The sequence below is a fragment of the Sphaeramia orbicularis genome, chromosome 12 (assembly GCF_902148855.1).
Source record: "Sphaeramia orbicularis chromosome 12, fSphaOr1.1, whole genome shotgun sequence".
Taxonomy (NCBI): Eukaryota; Metazoa; Chordata; class Actinopteri; order Kurtiformes; family Apogonidae; genus Sphaeramia; species Sphaeramia orbicularis.
The window spans coordinates 45,210,820-45,227,192 of NC_043968.1; the positions used below are offsets into that span (position 1 = coordinate 45,210,820).

The following is a 16,373-nucleotide window of genomic DNA, read 5'->3' on the forward strand; positions in this document are numbered from 1 at the left end:
GCTTTGCAGTGCTGTAATCTTTCTCTTTGACGCAACGCACTGATTAGAGGAAACTATCAGCACTCTTCTTATACATTTCCCTGGTGTGAGAAGCAATGCATACAGAATGAATCCACCTGAATTTATCTATCTTTACAATCTACACACACACACACACACACACTGCTCTCAGTCTATCCCAACCACCTGCTCTGCTGCAGGGAAATCATAATAAAGAAGAGTTTTTCTGCTCCCCAGACGTTTCTACATGTATCCATTAGATTACAGATGACAAATAGACAGAGATCTTCCTCTGCCAGCTGTGATAGTTTGCTGGCGTTTGTCCCTCCTGAGGCCTCGCTGCTGTTTGTTAGTGTTTGGTAAAGTGCAGGTGGGGGGCGGCAAGGAGGAGGATTCAATGCAGCATGAAGTGGATTAGACACAAAACAGAAAAGTTTGGAGAGTAAAGGAAAAAAAACATGATGTTCTGCTGAATGAATATCATTAGTTTAACATTCGAACAAGTACAGTAAACACACCAGCTTTGCATTTTCACATAGTCTACAGAATAAAGAACATCAGACATATAAGATACTACTCCACTACCTTATTTTCAAATACAAAATGTGATTATTAAAAGAAGAGATTTTTGGTTTGTTAGACAGAAGAGTATTTAAGGGGTTCCTCAGGCATCGGCATGCAGTTAGAAGTTATTAAGTTGGAGTTTCTCTGTGGAGTTTTGTATTTCTTTCATTTTATTTGATTTTCCATTTTGGTTAGATGATTTGGAAAATGTGTACTGCTACAATATGACAAATACAAAGAATTCACCGTTAAAATATCTAAAATGTACCAGGCTTATGCTCTGCATGTTTTGTTGTCTTGTTGATATTGTACCAAATAAAAATGGCTGTTTCTGACAGTGTTCAGATCCTGAGAAGTCTATAATTTTATTCAAGGAAGCAGACATTTTTATTTGGTCATTGATCAATGCGTCATTAATGTTTAATGTTAACCGCCGTGATTGCATTAGCATACATTGACATCACGTGAATGTGTCAATAAACAGAATTTGAATAAAACCATAACACATTTCCTCTCCTGTAAACATGATTTCTGCCTGACTTGGGTCAATTCTATCTTCTTCACATCATCTCCTACTGCGCCTATTATTTTGATTGAGGGAAATTACATAAGGCCATTTAATAATCTGAAGTAATCAAAAAAGTAATATCAGAAACTGTAATAAAACTATGATAAAAATGTAATAATCTACTGTTATTAAACCTTGTGGGCAAGGTTATAAACCTCTGTATAACTTATTAATGACAAAATAGTATATCGATACTGCAGCTTAAAATGACACATGCCTTAATAATAGAAGATAACAATACCAGAATTTAAGAAGTGTTGATAATATCTTGAGTTCCATTAGTTCTTTAACTGTCCATGATTTAATTCATAAGACTGACTCTGAATTTTAACAGATTGGATTAATGTCATTCTTTGTCTTCACAGAATCAGACGATATGCAAAGGCCTCAATGAACTCCAGAATGGACAGGTAGGCAGACGTACACTGGTCTGTTTGTATTCCACCTCATGAGGTTTATATGTATTGGGCTGTTTCCTTTGTGGGCTACAGTCCATCTCTCTCATTTCCCAAAGTGACAGCAAGCACTTGTGACTGCAGAAAAATGCTGCAGAATGTAAATAGCTTCCTTGGCTGCTTTCAAAGAGCAGAAACAAAAGGAAGAGAGTGAAAAATCAGCTGGAGATTCATTACACGTCAGTTTAATTTCAGAGCGGCAATTCATTACCGAGTGGAAGTCGATTTGCATTGTGGCAGCTTTGGTTTCTGCAGGCCCTCGCATTTATTTCCCTTTGCAGAGTGGAGCATGCATTGCATTAGAAAAAAACTAATTAAAATGAACTTTGTGCTCTGTGATGGGTGTATAATTGTTGCAAAGCATCAGCCTGTGTAATTACCTCCGCCAAGGAGGTTATATTTCGTTACCATTTGTTTGTCTGTGAGCAGGTTTACGTAAAAACTAACAGGCCAATTTTCATGAAATTTTGTGGAACTGTAGGACATGGGCCAAGTGAGAACTAGTAAAATTTTGGAGCAGATGCAGAATTTTAAAATACTTTTTTTCCCTGAAATACTCTAGCAAATCTATGTACCATACTGAGGGCCCTTCTAGTTAAGACTGGATTAGTTTTGCAGATTTACTTTAACTGGTAGATTTGCATTTTCCTGAGTTCTTAAGGCAGTTTGAACACTCTAAAGTAATTTACAATATGGCCTAAAATAAAGGGTGCTTGATCAGTTGGCTATTCTTGCTGCTTAACTACAGGGGGTAATTCAAACATATATTGTTCTTATGGGCTGCTTTTGCCCGCTGGTGTTGATGCAAAGGCAAACTGCCATCAGTCTGCTCAGCACTTTCTTCTGCAGTTTTTGTGGTTAAAGACAGTTGTTGCCAAGGTCTTCCTGCAGCCAAGTAATGAAGAGTTCACCTTCCCTTGTTACCTCCCTGAGGCATAATTAGACTCAGCTGGGGAGGGAGATCAATTCTTAACATCATAATATGACACAGAGCGAAGCTGTTAAATGATTCTCTGGAGATTTTTGGAGGTTCTTCTGGTGTGGGTTCTTATACACGTACTATAAGGAGCGAGTGAGCGGTGAGGGCTTGGCCATACCCTGTATGCTTGTGAAGCGTGTATGATAAGCCTACACAATGACGTATTCTGAAAATGCCATGAAACTGATGTCTAAGTGTTGTTTTTCACGATCACACACCCCATATTATAAGATGACATTTGACTTACGGTGATTCCTTCCATTTCTTCTGACCTGGTAGTGGACACGGTTTCATTGCTTGTTGTCTCCATGCTTGTTGCTGCTGCGGCTGCATGGAATTCCCATTCCCACAATGCACTTTGCAACAAAATTTAGAAAAAGGCCCAACTGACATATTGATTTGGTATGCAAACAAATGGACTGCTTGTGATGGAGTCATCTTTGAAGTTGTTCACTGTGAGGGAAGTGATTTAGGTGTGTAAGCACGGAAAGACTAATGGATTAGTGATAATTAGGCTAACACTGGGGTTTTACAAATTTGAAAAAAAATTAGTGATGAAAGTCATACACTGCTATAAAAGCCAGTCAACGTCAAGGGTAGCAGGAGCGACTTCATTGCTGCAAACTCTGTATTTTAGAAAGAAACAAGCCCCTCTGACCCTTTGTTTGCTGCTTTGTGGGCTGCTGGAAGGGACAGGAAAGCAAATCCCTGAAGCAGCACTGTTTTCCAACAGTTTTTTCTGGGGACCCATTTTTATAGATGGCAAACCTTCATGATCCCCCGAAAAAGTGGCCTTTTTTTGATTCACTTCATCTATGTGACTATCCTCCTGTTTAAGTTAACATGTGTTTTTGGGACACCTTGTACCAGTGGCCATTGGGCATTAGGGCTGCAACAGCTAGTCAATTAGTTGACAAAAAGTCCATGGCAAAATTAGTCATCTACTAATTTAGTGGTCGACAGGTTATTAGTGACATCATGCATTTTTGTTTAAAGAAAATGTTTATTTTATTGCTGATTGCAACTCTTGAGTATTTAGTTGTTTGTTTAACAAACTTTGTTAGGCACTAACTTAAGTATTGTGCACAAAATATACTTTTGTTTAAGGGAGAAAAAGTATTTTTTTGTTGCTTGCAATATTTGTTCAATACTAATTTGTTTAACAAACTTTGTTTTGCATTCTAGTTGTTGATCACCAAATGTTGTTAAAAGAAAGAAGACGTATATTATCATTATTATCATAATTATTTAATTTTTTTTGCAGTTCACAATCTGACTAGTTGACTAGTCATTACAGTAATCGATGACTAATTTATTGTTGAAGTAGTCATTAGTTTTAGCCCTACTGGACATACCGGGACAGCATCCAGTCACTCTGTATGTCTGTTATTAGGCATGAACCAGGACTGGAATAATGAGCAGCCAATTTATTAAATGATTGTTACCAAATGACAGATGTTTTCATGACTGTGGAGTTAATGGAAAGAAGGAGATGAACCTGTGAAACTCACGTGTCCAAGTTCAGTCTTGTTTAGGTTTTTCACTGTCTCACATACTGCACTGAGCCATGGTTCATTGTCAGGTTGTTATGTCTTTGTTTAATCTCCTGTCGCTGTATGTGTTCACATCCACTGTGTTACTGAGTCCCCCTTCCCGTGAGGTTTTATCTGATCATTGACTGAGTAGTTCCTGAGGAGTGGTTTTACTCAAACTGTGCATAAAAATTGGAATAATACAAGCTTTCAGCGCAGTTCCCACTGTCTCAGATAATTGTGGTTGAATGGAGTGAGTTGCCCATTTATGTTGGTATTACAGTGTAGTTTGGTAACCTTAACAGTGCAGCTGAGGAACGGGGCAGCCAGCATGCACAAGACAGCTGTGAAAGGGATAGGACTGAAAAAGAAGCTCATACAAAGCCTGTATGAAAAATGAGACATGAGTGTTAAAAATGGTAGTAGACACCCAGACTCCCTTCTCTTTTGAATATGAATTGCTGTCTTCAGGTATAAGACTAAGGTGCCAAAGTGTAAATCAAATCTTGAAGCTGTCATTTGTTCCAGCCTCCATTAAGCTGTTGAACTCAAAAACTAAAGGTTGCAGAGGCAGTGTGTGATCTGTACACAAGCACTTAAGCCCTTACATTTTAGCATCATGTCAGTTTTATTGCAGCTTTATGCCTTTATGAAAGGTGGCTGCCAGTGGGGTAAATTGTGTTGTCAAATATTGGTATGCCTTTCATTTTTATGTTATGCAACAGACTGTAGTACTGCGCACAAGTCAAGTTTCCTCTCAGAGACAATAAACTTTACTGTATCTTGATCAATGCCACTTGTTAGTAGTCAAAATGCCAATTTATTTCTTGACCCAAATACCCACTCTCTGTGAATGGATGAACTACAGTGAGTGTAATGGGTGTTGTTTTTGCAGCACTGGGGCTCTAGGGCACAGAAGAAGAGCATACTATCTATCAGGCTAAAACTATATATGTGAATCAAAACATTACACAATAATGAATGAATGAATTACTGGTTTAATCTGCATTTGATTTGTCAGTAAGAACAGAAGTGTATGAAATGGAAAGTTTATAAATCTACCCAATTATGTTTTTCCAGTTTGATTTAGGATGAGCATTAAACTTAAACTTCAGCTGGACCTTGTTTAGTTTCTGTCTTTAGAGCCCATTTATCCACTGTGTCCTCACTCCTTTATATGAAGGACACAGTCTGTGTGGTGGCAGCCAGTCCAGGACCCACCATGTCTCTGACTAAATCACCACCTGCTATGAGCAAATTAAATATTGACTTCTCGTATTGACTTGTAGATCTAATTTGAAGTGATTGCGGATGAGCAGTAATGGTGCTGAAAAAGAGTTTGGGCGGGGGGGGGAGTTTTAATGGTGAGTTGTCGGTCACTTGTTAAGAGTGCCGTAATTGGCTGGATGGAGCGAATCATTGAGTTTGAGCAGAAAGTCTGTTTATGTGGTGGAAAACAACACAATCACCTGCTGTGATGTGGAACTGCTGGGAAAATACTTGTGTTCAAATCTGAGAGTGAACACTTTGTCTTGTTGCTTTGATTTTTGAGTCAAATACATAAAAAATCTTGACAGCAGCTTTGCATCTTCAGCAGTGTTAAACTTTCAACTGACAACATCTGTGTTTCCATAAAATGTCAAAGTAAAGGGTTTGTCTCCTTTCTGTACCTACCTGGCCCACTTTCGTAGACTTACTCAGAAATAGTTGAATTTTTGATTCCAAGAAGTATAGGCTACATCTTATGATGCCATGTATTGATATTCTGCAACTATCTAAACCTCCAGATGCTGCTACAGCAGCAGCAGCAGCTGAAGTCACCCCCATTTGCCATCACCTTGCACCAGCAATATCCAAAGCTCTTATGCAATTTCATCAACTTAGTTATCATTCATGCATATAATACTTAAATAATGCCTTTAATACGTATCCAGCTCCATATAATGACCAAACATGACCTTTGACCTGAACCCATTTGAATATCATGTTGGAAAATTCAGCAAAATCATTAGGTTTGACTTTTAAAATCGAAAATCACATTCTTGACCACCTTGTAGATTCTATGGCTTGAAATATGCTAAGCACACTATATTTATGCATAAAATATGTCAAGCTTCAGATACTATGAGGGGGGCAAGATGTTCAATTTTAAGGCAAACTAAGAAGGTTTAAAAATTATACATTACATGCAGAAGTGAATGGAACATCCCAACTGATCACATAAACATGTCGCATTTATAAACATTTGTTATTATGATCATAAGTATTTGTTGTTTTAATAGAACTCCTTTCCAGTTGAGTAAACCATGTTGCTATTAATACAAAAGAGTTACATACTTAGTGTTACAGACATTATCATGCTAAAAGGGATCCATTTTGAAGAGGATTGATATTACTGTTTTGCTTCATGCATCACTGAACATGGTCCAAAAGGATTTTCAAGACAAAGCTTAATTATGCATTTTACTGAGCCAGACACACCTATTTTTTTTTTTTTATAAATCCAAAGTGGGCAAAACAGATAGGATACCAAAACATGTCCTTTGAAGCGAACTTTGGAAGAGTTGCAAAATGCACTTTATGCATTTCCATAAATTGTTTTGGAGTAAATAATCAATGTCATGTTGTGTCATAGGCAGATGGTGCTGTAGTAGGACGTGCAGACCTTTCTCTTGTTGCTTACCATCTAAAATGGTGAAAAATGTTATATCTTCTTTGTGGATGAGACAGAGGAATAATCTAGTCTCCTTATCTGTCTACACAACACAACATTGTGTGGACAAATAGGATATTGATAGTATTCGATCAATCATGCGAGTTATATCAGAATTTATTTGACAAAGTTCTTTCCATTTCCTATTTACACATTTACTCTTTTATAAAAATGACCCAAAGTACCTCAGGTGAGTAGAGCTGCAGCAAGTATTCGAGTAGTTCGAGTACAAATAATCCTTGAATCCTTTTTTTTTTTTTTTTTGTCTCGAGTATTTGTTTAATTATTAATTTTGTTTAACACTTGCATTCTGCCCCGGGGATCATGTTCTGCATGGGCTATGAACAATGACGCATGCGACTCAGAGTCAAAAAGTTGGTGCTATGGAAGGGAGCGAGGAGACCACAAAAAGCAAAAGATGTCCAAAGTTTGGGGTCACTTCAAAACTTAAAAAAAAACCCAGAGAATCTCATGCAATGTGTGTAAATACACATCTGAAGCCAACACGAGGTAAATGCCTGTCTTCCACTCAACAGTAGCCTAACATTAGAAGATGCAACAGGATTGCTAACTGAGAAACACTGCAGTGCTGGTTAGAACGTAGGCTATGCATTTGTTGTAGTCCATAATAATGAGTCACAACGACGACTTCAATGACGGCCTGATGATGAAATCCGATTACTCGATTAATCACTGAAATATTTGGTAGAATACTCGACTTCAAAAAGAATCAATAGCTGCAGGTGTACAGGTGAGCAGAAAACACTTTTTTTGGTTAGGAAGGGCCATGTTTCCATGAATATTTTCTAATACAAATTTTCAAATGCCAATTAAAGATGTATAGAAATTCACCTAGTGTGGCATTAGCTATTTGTATGGAGTTTGTATGTCTTTACAGTTTTGATTGACTTTTGAAAGGAGAGGAGACATCACCCTGTAACATCACTGTTTTTAGGGCAGAAATTGATTATGATAATTTCCTAAATATGTCTTTGAATGTCTCATATCGTTTACTTTCCCTCTTTATCTATACCCCATCCTGACAATGCAACAAAAAACACCCAAAGTGCATGAATTCATTAAGAGATGCAATAAAATGTTGCTCTGTATGCTTTATGAAACTGGAATGGCTGAGTACAGCAACTCAGTGAAGACCCTGGAGTAGATGCCTGATGGCTACTATGGCAACACCGCTGTCCAATGCATTTGTAAGCAGTTTGTTGAAGTGCATATAGAGCTATAAAATGAAATGATGTACATTCCCAATAATGTTACACTGTAAATCAGTGCAAGAAATCTTTTACAGATAAGATGATTCTCAACACTGATAATGAATAGCAGAATATAAACAACGCCTTTACTAATCAATAACACAGCTTGTTTATTTTTACTTTTGTGGTGAAAAGTAAACCAATTGATACTTTTTAATTGTTGCTACTTAATTTGTTCATGTTGCAAAGTTTTTATTAGTAAACTAAGTATTATGAGAAAATGCTCTGATAAAACATTAGCCACTTTTACACAGAGATCCCAGAAAAAAGGTGAGATGGTGATCCCACCTTTTGTCCACCATTGACTGATTTCCACAGCCAAGCCAAAGGAGTAACAGTTGTGAGACAGGCTGGACTTTTACACAGCGGACCTGTGTTCAGGAATCAAAGGGGTGGTGATGCAGCACAGTGTATAGTGTGACGTATAACTTACACGTCGGAAATACCCCAAGCATAGCGATGTTGCTAACCTCTCTGCAGAGAGGTTTCACCTCTTTGCACTGTTTCACGAATGTTAGCATGGATAGAGTCCTCCACCCGAAGTGACAACAGCTCCTGGATCTGAGTCTCTCCAGTTCGACATCTTTCTGGGCACGTTGATATGTTTGTTTACTGTACACGGCCCGTACTCATTTTTAAATCCCCCTGGCGTTGGGGTTGCATACACATTACATCATCAAAATGTCAGACCTTGGTTGCGGAATGAGAGGTGTTCCTTTTACATAGCTTTCCAGAATCAGGATTCCACCTTTATCAAGGCTTTGTTACTACCTCTAGAGGTGTTACAGAGCCGTGACAGAGGGGCGGCTAAATGATCCCACCATTTCGTTTACACAGATGTTCTGGAATAAAAATGTTCCCGTAACAGAAGTTAAGGGGCTATCAAAAGGTTAATGGTAGAAGATGTGGTTCATTGGTAAGTGTATGAAAGGATTCAACATCTATTCAGACAATATGTCAAAGATGAACAAAGCAAACATTAGATTAATCAACAAATGAAAAATAATTGACTAACAAATCTGTGAATATAATCCTTAACTGCTGCTAGGGCTCAACAATATAAACAAAACAATTTGAATCACTTATAACAATCTTGAGACTTCTTTAGAAAAAAAAAAGATTCAGAATTTGTTTTCTTTATATAAATACAAGGTATATATCAACAAACAACAGCAAAAATGATATGGAACATTTGTAAGCGAGGTCACATGTTCACATTGAATATAAAACTACAGACACTATGAATTTGACTCTGTGTTTAACAGAACATCCCCAGAGGAAGAACCAATGTCAGCTATATCATTTTTCACATTATTGCCTTCCCTTAGCTGCAGCTTTCATGTTATGTTTCATATAGTCTGGCTTGTTGAGGTTTGTTCACAGTCAGTTTAATCATTGATTTTTTTTTTTTTTTTTTTTTAAATTCATCTGAAGTTGTCATTTGGGTACATTCATGTAATCTGCATTTTACATTTTTTTAAATCTCCAAATACTTTGATAAATACATTTAGACTGAATAATGGATTTGTATAGATGTGATAAAATGCTATTGATTGCTATCCCTAAACATGTGTGAATGTCATGATTAATCAGATCTGAGGCTGCAGAAAGGAAAGCTTGTGTTTCAGTGGTTGAAGCAGAAAAGGAGAGTGATTGATGCAGCTTTACCCAAAGAATTGATGGTTCAGAACCAGCTGAGTTGATGGCGGCAGCAGCCAGTGGGACAGGTGTAAGGGGGAGAAATAAATGAAAGAAATAGGAGGCCCCTACAGCCTCCTGAAGCCCCCACGCTGTGGTCTGAATGTCCTCCATCCTCTTCCCAAAAGCCCCGCCGTGATGCACAACTTCCTCCAGCCGGCGAAGAAAACTCATCAGCGAGTGGCGTGCTGAGCCTCAGAAATGGAACATCTTTCATTCAGATCCATTCTGTCAATATTTGCCCGCTGGCCCAAACCAAATACACTGATATTGAAAGTCGTCACACTCTGAGAGGCGAGGAGGAGGAGGAAACTGCCAGATAAAGACAGCTAGGAGTGGAGATGGAGCTCCACACCTCCTCCATAAACTGATAGCGAGCTTCCAGTCAGGCCAGCATTTAAAGGAACAGTCTCACATTTTAGGGGTTTATTAACAGCCGCATGAGAAGATTTATTAGATTGTGCTTCATTCCTTCTTCTCAAATTGGACTTAAAGAATATGAAGAATTTTCAAATGCTAAAAAGATGAAGTAGATATATTTCCATCAACTAAATTTGGACTGGATAAACACAGCTTCTCATAAATTTATTAAGTTTCCTAGTCATTTCCATACTGGAAGAACCTTTTAAAGGAAGTCCTCTCATCTTTAACATCCATAGTGGTGGAACTGAAGAGTGTCATAGAGTGCTGTTTTAAGGCTTTAGTGTGTAGAAATCTATAGATCTAATCCCTGCAGTATTTTTTGATATTCATATTAATAATTTCCCATAATACACATTCAACAGACAATAAGAATTGTTGGGGTTTTGTTACCTTAGAATGATCTTGTGTCTATGGAGGGAGGTCCACTATGATGGCTCTGCAGTAGTGCAGAACTACTTTTATTTCAATTATGTGGTAGGTTTCATCCAACAAAAAGATGCATTAAAGGTTAAAGGTTAATTCACTTTATTATTACGGTAGAGAAATTCACTCGATGAATTCCTAAGAGATGCAGCCCTTAGCATTAGCAGTTAACACATTAGTAACAATAACAACCAGGGTAATGACCTCTTTCACAAAAAGGCCAGCAAGCAAGACAAGTACTGCCTATTACACAGACTTTTTGTGTGTTTTTAGAAGCCATCATTGAAGAGGGTAAGACGAAGATTATTCAGTTTGTTTCCATGTGCAAACTCATTGCCAGTTGCCCAGAAATATCAGACAGTGCACCTATATAAAGGGCACAGACTTTCCCACAAACTGAACACTGAATGTACCAAGTGTTTGGTAGTTAGTAGTTGAAAATTGTACAGAAGTGATATTACTATAGCAAGTTCTGGCAAGTTGTCACTGCTGCTTTTCTGTTAATGTTATATTGAACTGCTTTGTCTGAACGTGCGTCATGTTTCTGTAGTGAGACTGTGGAGGGATGGTAACAAAAAGAGCAATATGGTATTAAAATGAATTTAGAAAATATTGCTCTTTATGTGTCTGTCTGCAATGGCTAAAGCTGTCAGTACCAGTTCTGTAAGTATATTTTGCAGAGGACAATATTTGCACTCACACTGAAAGTCAATACATAATGGATTTTTATGTCTACTATGAACAGCAGGATGAAAACTATGAATGTTCAACAGTTTTGTATGGAAAACCTAAAACCACTGCTGATCATACACTGAAAAAGACTTTGAAGAGAGCAGTATTACCTATTTACATCCTCAGAGTCAATAAGAGAGGTAGAGAAAATGCAGTTTTTATTAAGTGAATCAAACTTTGATTATTTTTCATTATTCACCTTCATACCTTCAATAACCCACTAGACACTTTAAGGAATGACACATTGTTTTTATTTCCGATGACTATTATTACAGCCTCATTGCTATGGTAGCATCCACACAGTTTCAGCCCCCAACTCCCTGTTACATCACTTGGACCACCCTGTACTGCAGAAACCCCCTCCCCCACTTCATTTTTTCCTCTGTGTGCTTTGGAGTGTGTTGGGATGTTGGGATGTGCCTCCTCTGCCCCAGGCTGTGTCGCCCCTCAGAGGAGGGGGTTGGGTGGTAAGAAAACCTCCCTTTGTCCCCATCGTTGTTGCCCTTGGGTGACTAGAGGAAGTGCCTGAATATGTCTGATGATGGGGGCAGCAGATGCTCAGTGATTTCAACAAAAACTTTATTGGCAAAAGTTTAAACAACAGAGCTTACTGGAGAGATCGATGACATTAATGTATTTGTTGTAATTAATTACAAGAAATAGAGATAAGCTTTTATGTGATTACTTGGAAAAATACTCAGACTTGTGGAGTTTTTGTTCCTCCTTTACTTCCATCACTCAACTAGAAAATATAAACTGATCAAAATTGTCAGCAACAGTTTTGATAGTTAATCATTAATAGTTGGCTTTATTATGTAAAAATATATGTTAATAGTCATCAGAATTTTTTTCCCCTTCTTTTTGACTTGACCTTAGGCTTCATTCAGTGGTAAAGTGAACTTAAATCACATTAAATAATTATAATAGTAATAATTTAACAATCCTAATAATAGTGGTTTATTCACAATGATGAGTTTCATTTATAGTACAGTAACTGTTACAGCCCAAATCTTAAACAAAGACGACTATATCAAAAGTGCAAAACATTGCCTTTTTTCTGCTTGAATAACAGCAAAGACTGCCCTCTTTTCATACATAGATTTGACCTTTGTTTATGTGTGTGTTTATCCCTCATTTATTACATCAGGTCTTAAAAGTAGAACTGAACCAGGTTAAATCACAAACTGCTGCTAATTTTAAAAAAAAATGGTTTGACTCAAAAACCAATGATTCTCAGTCCTTTCCCCAACAAAGACTTGCAAAATGCCTTTATAGATGTGAAAATATTGCCTGATTTTAGTCTTGACATACAGTAAAACTCATATTTGTGTTCTTTGTGGATGCAGTAACTTATTTTCTCTTCTCTTGGACTGTGTTCCGTATTTTGTCTTCCCTTGGATTGAGTTCTTTATTTTACAGACTTTTTAGTAAGTTGAAAACGTGGAACTGTAGGTGTTTAGTTGTTTAGACTGCATTTTACTGTTGAAGATTCAGTATATATAAATGATAATATAAGTTTGTGGGTTTTTTATCTGTACTGGTGGCCCTGGTGGTTGTTGGAGGAAGTGCAGCTCAGTATTCTGGTTTAAGAGTTTGTTTCCTAGTTTGTTTTGTTTTGGTTTTTTTTCGTACATTGAAATGTTTCTCAGTTTCATGTGCGTTTGGTAGCTGCTCTTTGTGGCTGCATCTGTCTGCTTCTATTGTTTGCAGGGGTCCATCTGCTGGCCTCCAGCTCAGCCCCTCCTCCCTCTGCAGAGTCCCCAACAAACAGGCCCTACCTCATCCCCCCTCCCCTCCCCTCCCTGTCCCATCTATTCATTCTCCTGTCATCCGTACCTCTGCAGGAAAGCCAGCTGTCCCTCTCCTCGTCACTTCTAGTAATCAGAAATGTCACTGCTCAGAGTTGAAGAAGCCGTTACACCATCAGATCAAACCTTCACATTAGACTTTAATGAGAGATCTATACGGCAAGCTGTAAGCTACATTTGTTTTCTTTTCCTTCTAGTTTTAATTTTACAAGTAGCAAATAACTAGAATATAATGTCAAATAAAGATGTCAATTTGGTCAAACTATGGCTTTTTTCAAATTAATTAAAGAATTACACTAAAAAGTAAATTGTTGAAGGAGAAATGGTACTTCACGTAATGTAGAATATCAAGACATATCTAGACTTTGGTCAACATGATTGCATTTTTTTAAACAATTGTATAGAATTTCAGAAAATACAAAAAAAGAGTTTTAGTATCCTGAAGTTAAAATTGTCTTCCAATTGTAGTACAACTAGAATGCAGAAGCTCTGAGGAGTACTTTAATCAGTGCCAGAAAAGTTCATAATATTCCTTAATAAATAATTTTAAATGTAAAGGGAACCACATAGCTTGTGAAGTACCATGTTTGAAATAACAGTTTGGCTGATGCCCATGCTATCATGTTATTTTCAGGTTTTTACTGTTATTTAATCCTCTTTTTGTGCCACCTTTTGGAATTCAGTCATTAAACTTATGCAAGATAAATATTGACCAGTATCACCAAGGCCAACATACACTGTGACCCATAAAATTAGAATAATTTTACTTTCAGATTCCATTTTCCCCCCCTACACATCACTAATCACCTTTGACCAGGTATAATGATTACATACTGAGTCCCATTTACACTTTATGGGCGACAGTGTATCTGTGCATCCCAATACTGCTAAATATATTGCATGACAAGTTAGCATGATAAACAATTTTATAAAAGTATTTGTTGGAAATTATTTTTGACGAAGTTTCATCAGGTTAGATATCTATTTCCCAGTTTTAGCTACTTACTTGTGATCAGCGTATTAGACAGAAATGGAGGAACAGGGTGTGTAAAAAAACAAAACGGGGTGTGTAATTTTCCAGCAGGCGTAAATACGATGCATGTCGTGGAGTGTATTGTCAGATTCTGTTCATTACACAGACAACATTTTAACAGCTTAGAACATTTATTCAACCATGTACAAATGTGCAAAAATTGCTTAAAATAAATAATTAAATAATGAAAATAAAATGATTGGGGAAAATAATACAATTCTAGTCACTCTTCAGTGACTAGAATTACAAATTAAGTCAAAATTGATATAAGATGGAGATTACTAGGTATAAAAGTTACGTTAGTTAGATTATGCACCATACAGTATGGCCATCTCCGATTGGTCCATGTGATGCACTATTCCACCAATAGAAACGTGGTAATATGTTGTCTTTCTTGCAAGCACTTCCTATTTGCAAGAAATTCACTTAAAAGCCCATTTTTACCATTTGTACCTGCACAAAACTCGCTCTGTCTTGCTGCCACATCATCTTAAATTGCATATCTCATCAGGACATGCCAATGTGTCCAGGGGCCATCTAGAGTTAATTGATGATTTGCTTCATTTTTGCGAAAAATAGATGGATTTAGCCAAAATTAGCCCGTGACAAGGTAAGAGAACAATATTGATAATTAGCACGGCTTTAAGCAATCCATGCACCATTTTTTTGGCAATGCTTTTTGAAAATTAACCGTGCAAATCACAGGTGCACGGCTTGCTGCCTAATACACTGGTTGTGATGAAATGCTGCTTCTCTCGGCTTCATTTCCTGAGGTCTTTTGTGGAATAGGGAGTTTTATCAGACATTTTAGAAAATGGTGTGTGCAAATTTTGTCTGTAACATTCGGAAAATCCTGGGTATTGATGACACATGAAGTTTGTGTTGGAGTCTGTATCGTTTTTTAGCAGACTCCATTTCTAAGATAAGTATTCAGCGTTGCACACTGCTACTGCTGTAGGAGCCTGAAGGGAAGCACTGGGGCACATGGTAATGAGTATAAACGTCTCATCCTTTGGATTTTCATGGATGATCCAACTTGATTCTGTGCCGTAGAAATCAGTCTTTATCATGAACGTGGGCAAACAGGAAAGTCGCTCATTTTTGAAGGTATGTTATAATTCAATCACACGTCTGAAATAAATTAATAAATACATGTTTCTTAACATTTCTCAGCATGTTTTGATTGCTATGAAATTTTAAAAAAAAAGTCCAAATAATAAAATTGCTAATTGATACAGTATATTAAGGATGGATTGATGGGAGTCATTACTTTTGTCTATAAATAATGAAATATATCGGCATAAAATGATGTAACGCACATTTTTGTTTCTTGTTTTTAATACACTGTCATATAGTTTCACTTAAACAAAAAGCACAGTTGGGAGGGGACATCCCTGTCCAAAGTAAAAATAAAATCATCATTAGAGCACATACTTTTGATACTTTGCCCAAAATGAATAAAGAATTGCTATATGTGCCATTAATAAGCTAAGACTATAGAAGTAAGTTGCTATCTTTTGGTGCCATCTTTAAACAAGAATAGAGCTATAAGGATTAGAAACATTGTAAATATGTAAGGCCAAAAAGTATGAGCTAATTTCCAGCTGTAATATTTCCCCCCGGTAACATTGAGACATTTGACTTCTAATTTCTCCTCCCTCCTGCTTCTTTCTTTGCCATCGCAGCAGGAAAGCTAAAACCAACAGAAGCATCTCATTTTGCTCAACAGATGTCCTTAATCCCAGCTAATCCAACATGTTAAACGGTTGTTTTCTCTGCCGCCGACCCTGGCACTGCAGCTTCCCAGAGGCCAGTTGGACTCTTTCGGACCCCCTCTAGTCCTGGTCTAGTGCTCTCAGCTCCCCTCCACACTGCCAAGTCGAGGCTGAATTAATAAAGTGACTGTTTCCGTGGCCATATGTGAGGCTATTTATGACTGCGAGGGAGAATGTGAGTGGAGAGTCGTGAAGAAAATGTGCAGTTTCTATATATTAATTTAATCTTTTCATCGACTACATGTATTTTAGAATAACATACCTTTTGTTAACACCTGACCAGTCGTTTTCCTACTTAACATAGCATAAAAAGAATGTGTAATTGTGAGTCGTGATAGGTCGGTTGTTTTTCTGTTGTCTTGTCCATGTGGAAATACCTTCATTGTGGATGACAGAGGG

General features: G+C 37.4%; 1 protein-coding gene across 5 annotated transcripts in view; it reads left to right on the forward strand.

Annotated features, from left to right (window-relative positions):
- Window positions 1-16,373, forward strand: part of phf21b (PHD finger protein 21B) — a 114,308-nt gene that overhangs the window by 45,450 nt on the left and 52,485 nt on the right. For 4 of the 5 annotated variants that reach the window (XM_030148842.1, XM_030148843.1, XM_030148846.1 and 1 more), the window contains one exon: window positions 1,498-1,542. The exons of the other annotated variant lie outside the window; for it this stretch is intronic. In XM_030148842.1, coding sequence (XP_030004702.1) covers window positions 1,498-1,542 — 45 coding nt within the window. The remainder of the gene's footprint in view (window positions 1-1,497; window positions 1,543-16,373) is intronic. 5 annotated transcript variants of the gene reach the window in all.